General features: G+C 41.8%; 1 protein-coding gene across 1 annotated transcript in view; it reads right to left on the bottom strand.

The window, feature by feature from the left end:
• Positions 1–646: 646 nt before the first annotated feature.
• The window catches only part of LOC111391006, a 5,269-nt gene continuing 3,604 nt past the window's right edge, over positions 647–2,311 (bottom strand). The window contains exons 3-4 of the mRNA XM_023016141.1: positions 1,689–2,028; positions 647–1,618 (exon numbers count right to left, since the gene is read on the bottom strand). Coding sequence (XP_022871909.1) covers positions 647–1,618; positions 1,689–2,028 — 1,312 coding nt within the window. The remainder of the gene's footprint in view (positions 1,619–1,688; positions 2,029–2,311) is intronic.

Genomic DNA, 2,311 nt, shown 5'->3' with positions numbered 1-2,311 from the left:
TAATTTTCCCATGTTTATTTTATAGACATTTGATATCAACAACCATCCTCAATTTAAAGTTTTCACCTATTTCTCACCTTTTGGGTCTAGGCAATCCACACAATATAATTTCATGCACTGAGCCTCTACTTATCTCCATGTTTACTTATAGTGGCTTAACCATCTCCAAACTATCCTTTGGTGATTTAACGGGTTAATGATGTAGAGGGTTAACCTAGGTTTCTTGTGTTTTACTCCAACAATCCTATTCAATAACTTAACATGAAAACATGAGTGGCATGCAAAAGAATGTCAAGCATTGCATCAATAAGTATCCGTTAATTAAATCCTGTACTATATTAACAGTTCTATATTTCACCTGTCCAATAATCACATCATAGCCGGCAAGGCTACCAAACCCACACAAGCATGCAAAAGTAAAATCAACACTCATTCATCACGCATGCATCATGCAAGAAGGTAGTCAATTTAATGATTGATTGTGAAAATGCATATTAACTACATGCCGAATATTTGTTTGAGAATTATGCTACCATCCCCCAAATTTATACAGTACATTGTCCTCAATGTAAATGTAAAGTTAGAAAAGCATAATTTAAAAATATAAATACAACTTGGCAAAAAGAGGTAAACAACACTCCCCTGATCAAAGTGGTGGTCGTGGTGTGTAGCTGGGACCCGTAGCATGATCTGCAGGAGGAGACGGAAGGCGAGATATGATTTCTCTCATCAGTGCTGACTGCTGTGTCATTTCCTCGTGGATCCCCTCAACCCGTGTCTCCAAACGGCCTAAACGCTCCCAAGTTTCATTCACTCTCAGCTGGATGCCATCCACCCTGCTCACGTACACACTTAGTCGACAATTCATAGTGTCCATCTCCCTCCTAGCTGCTTGGGCATCCTGGCGGGCGGCACGTGACATATCAGAGGCAATGCGGACGTCACGGTGGGCTGTATGCACCTCAGTCGTCAAAGTTCCCATAGCCTGCTGGAGACTCTGCACATCGCGGCTGATCCCTGTGGTGGTGGTGAAAATCTGCCTCAAAACCTGATTGTCCATATCAGCTTGGGGTGGTGGTGGAGGAATTTGAGGCATGTCAAGGTCTGCATCTGCTTGACCTTCCTCATTCAATTGCCGTCGTCGTCGTGCGTTCTCTAATTTCTGTTGGTGCTTCAGTCTTGCTCGGTCTTGGGCCTCTAATGTGGATTGCTTGATAAAGGGACTTGGCTTTTTCGGTGCTTCCCCAGGTTGGATTTGTATCCCCGCTGCTCTACATATTCCACATATCAGACTGGGAAAAATTAGGGAGTAATGCCTATCACCCCAAGTGCCTGTACCAAGAATTTGATTGTAGATGTACGTGGCTAGATCAATCTTGTTCCCTCTAACCAAATGGTATATGAATCCGGCCCTTGGATTTGTAAATGTTGTTCTGTGGGATATAGGCTCGATGTTATGGTACATGAATAACCATAAAATTGCTATGGATGGGGTGAGATCTATTTGATGCCAGTCTGCTGTAGGTAGAGACCAAGCATTTTCACGTCCCAACAATATTTCTGCAACCTCATGCCAATTGAAGTCCTCGGGAATAGGGACTACATTATTCCAGGATAACTGATAGTAATCATGAATTACCGTAATCATGAATTACCTCCGGTGAAAACATAATCCATTTGCCCCTAACCCAAGTCTGATGTAAGTGCTCCGATCCGGGGGTGTCAATTTCTGTGTTGAAATTTGCATAAAATTCCTTTGCTAGATTCTCATACACCGGATGAGATCTTTCTATAACCTTTTCCCAACCGCAATTGTGAATAAGATATGTCAATTCAAAGTTGGGGAAGTCTTCTAACTTAACTGGCCTCTCGGGAATGATTGCCCAATCACGCACAACATTGGCGTAGCAGGCTGCTGTATCTGAAGAAAGGAATCTTCTAACACCCCCTTTGGGTTCTCTTGTTCGGGCTGTTCCAGATGAGGAGCCGACTTTCTCTTTTCCCTTTGAAGTTCGTTTAGGAGGCATCCTGCAAAAGGAAATACATAATATCACTTACTTGGTAAAAAATTTAGCATGAATAAACTTTGAATTCATAATCCCCCAAACTTTCTTCAATAAGCACATTGACATGTGTTTATGCAATGTGTCATATCATGAATCATCAATATAACTCTAGCATTGCACAAATATGGAAAACTCAAAATTTTGGCTCGAACATGCATTTCTAAAAATTTTCACCCATGATCAAATGACCTAGTTCGGCTCCGGGCATCACCGAGAAATATCCAAATTTTCCCGAGCAAGTTTTG

The sequence above is a fragment of the Olea europaea genome, unplaced genomic scaffold (genome assembly GCF_002742605.1).
Source record: "Olea europaea var. sylvestris unplaced genomic scaffold, O_europaea_v1 scaffold74, whole genome shotgun sequence".
NCBI lineage: Eukaryota > Viridiplantae > Streptophyta > Magnoliopsida > Lamiales > Oleaceae > Olea > Olea europaea.
Note: the sequence above shows the minus strand (reverse complement) of the source record. Positions and strands in the feature narration are given on the sequence as shown.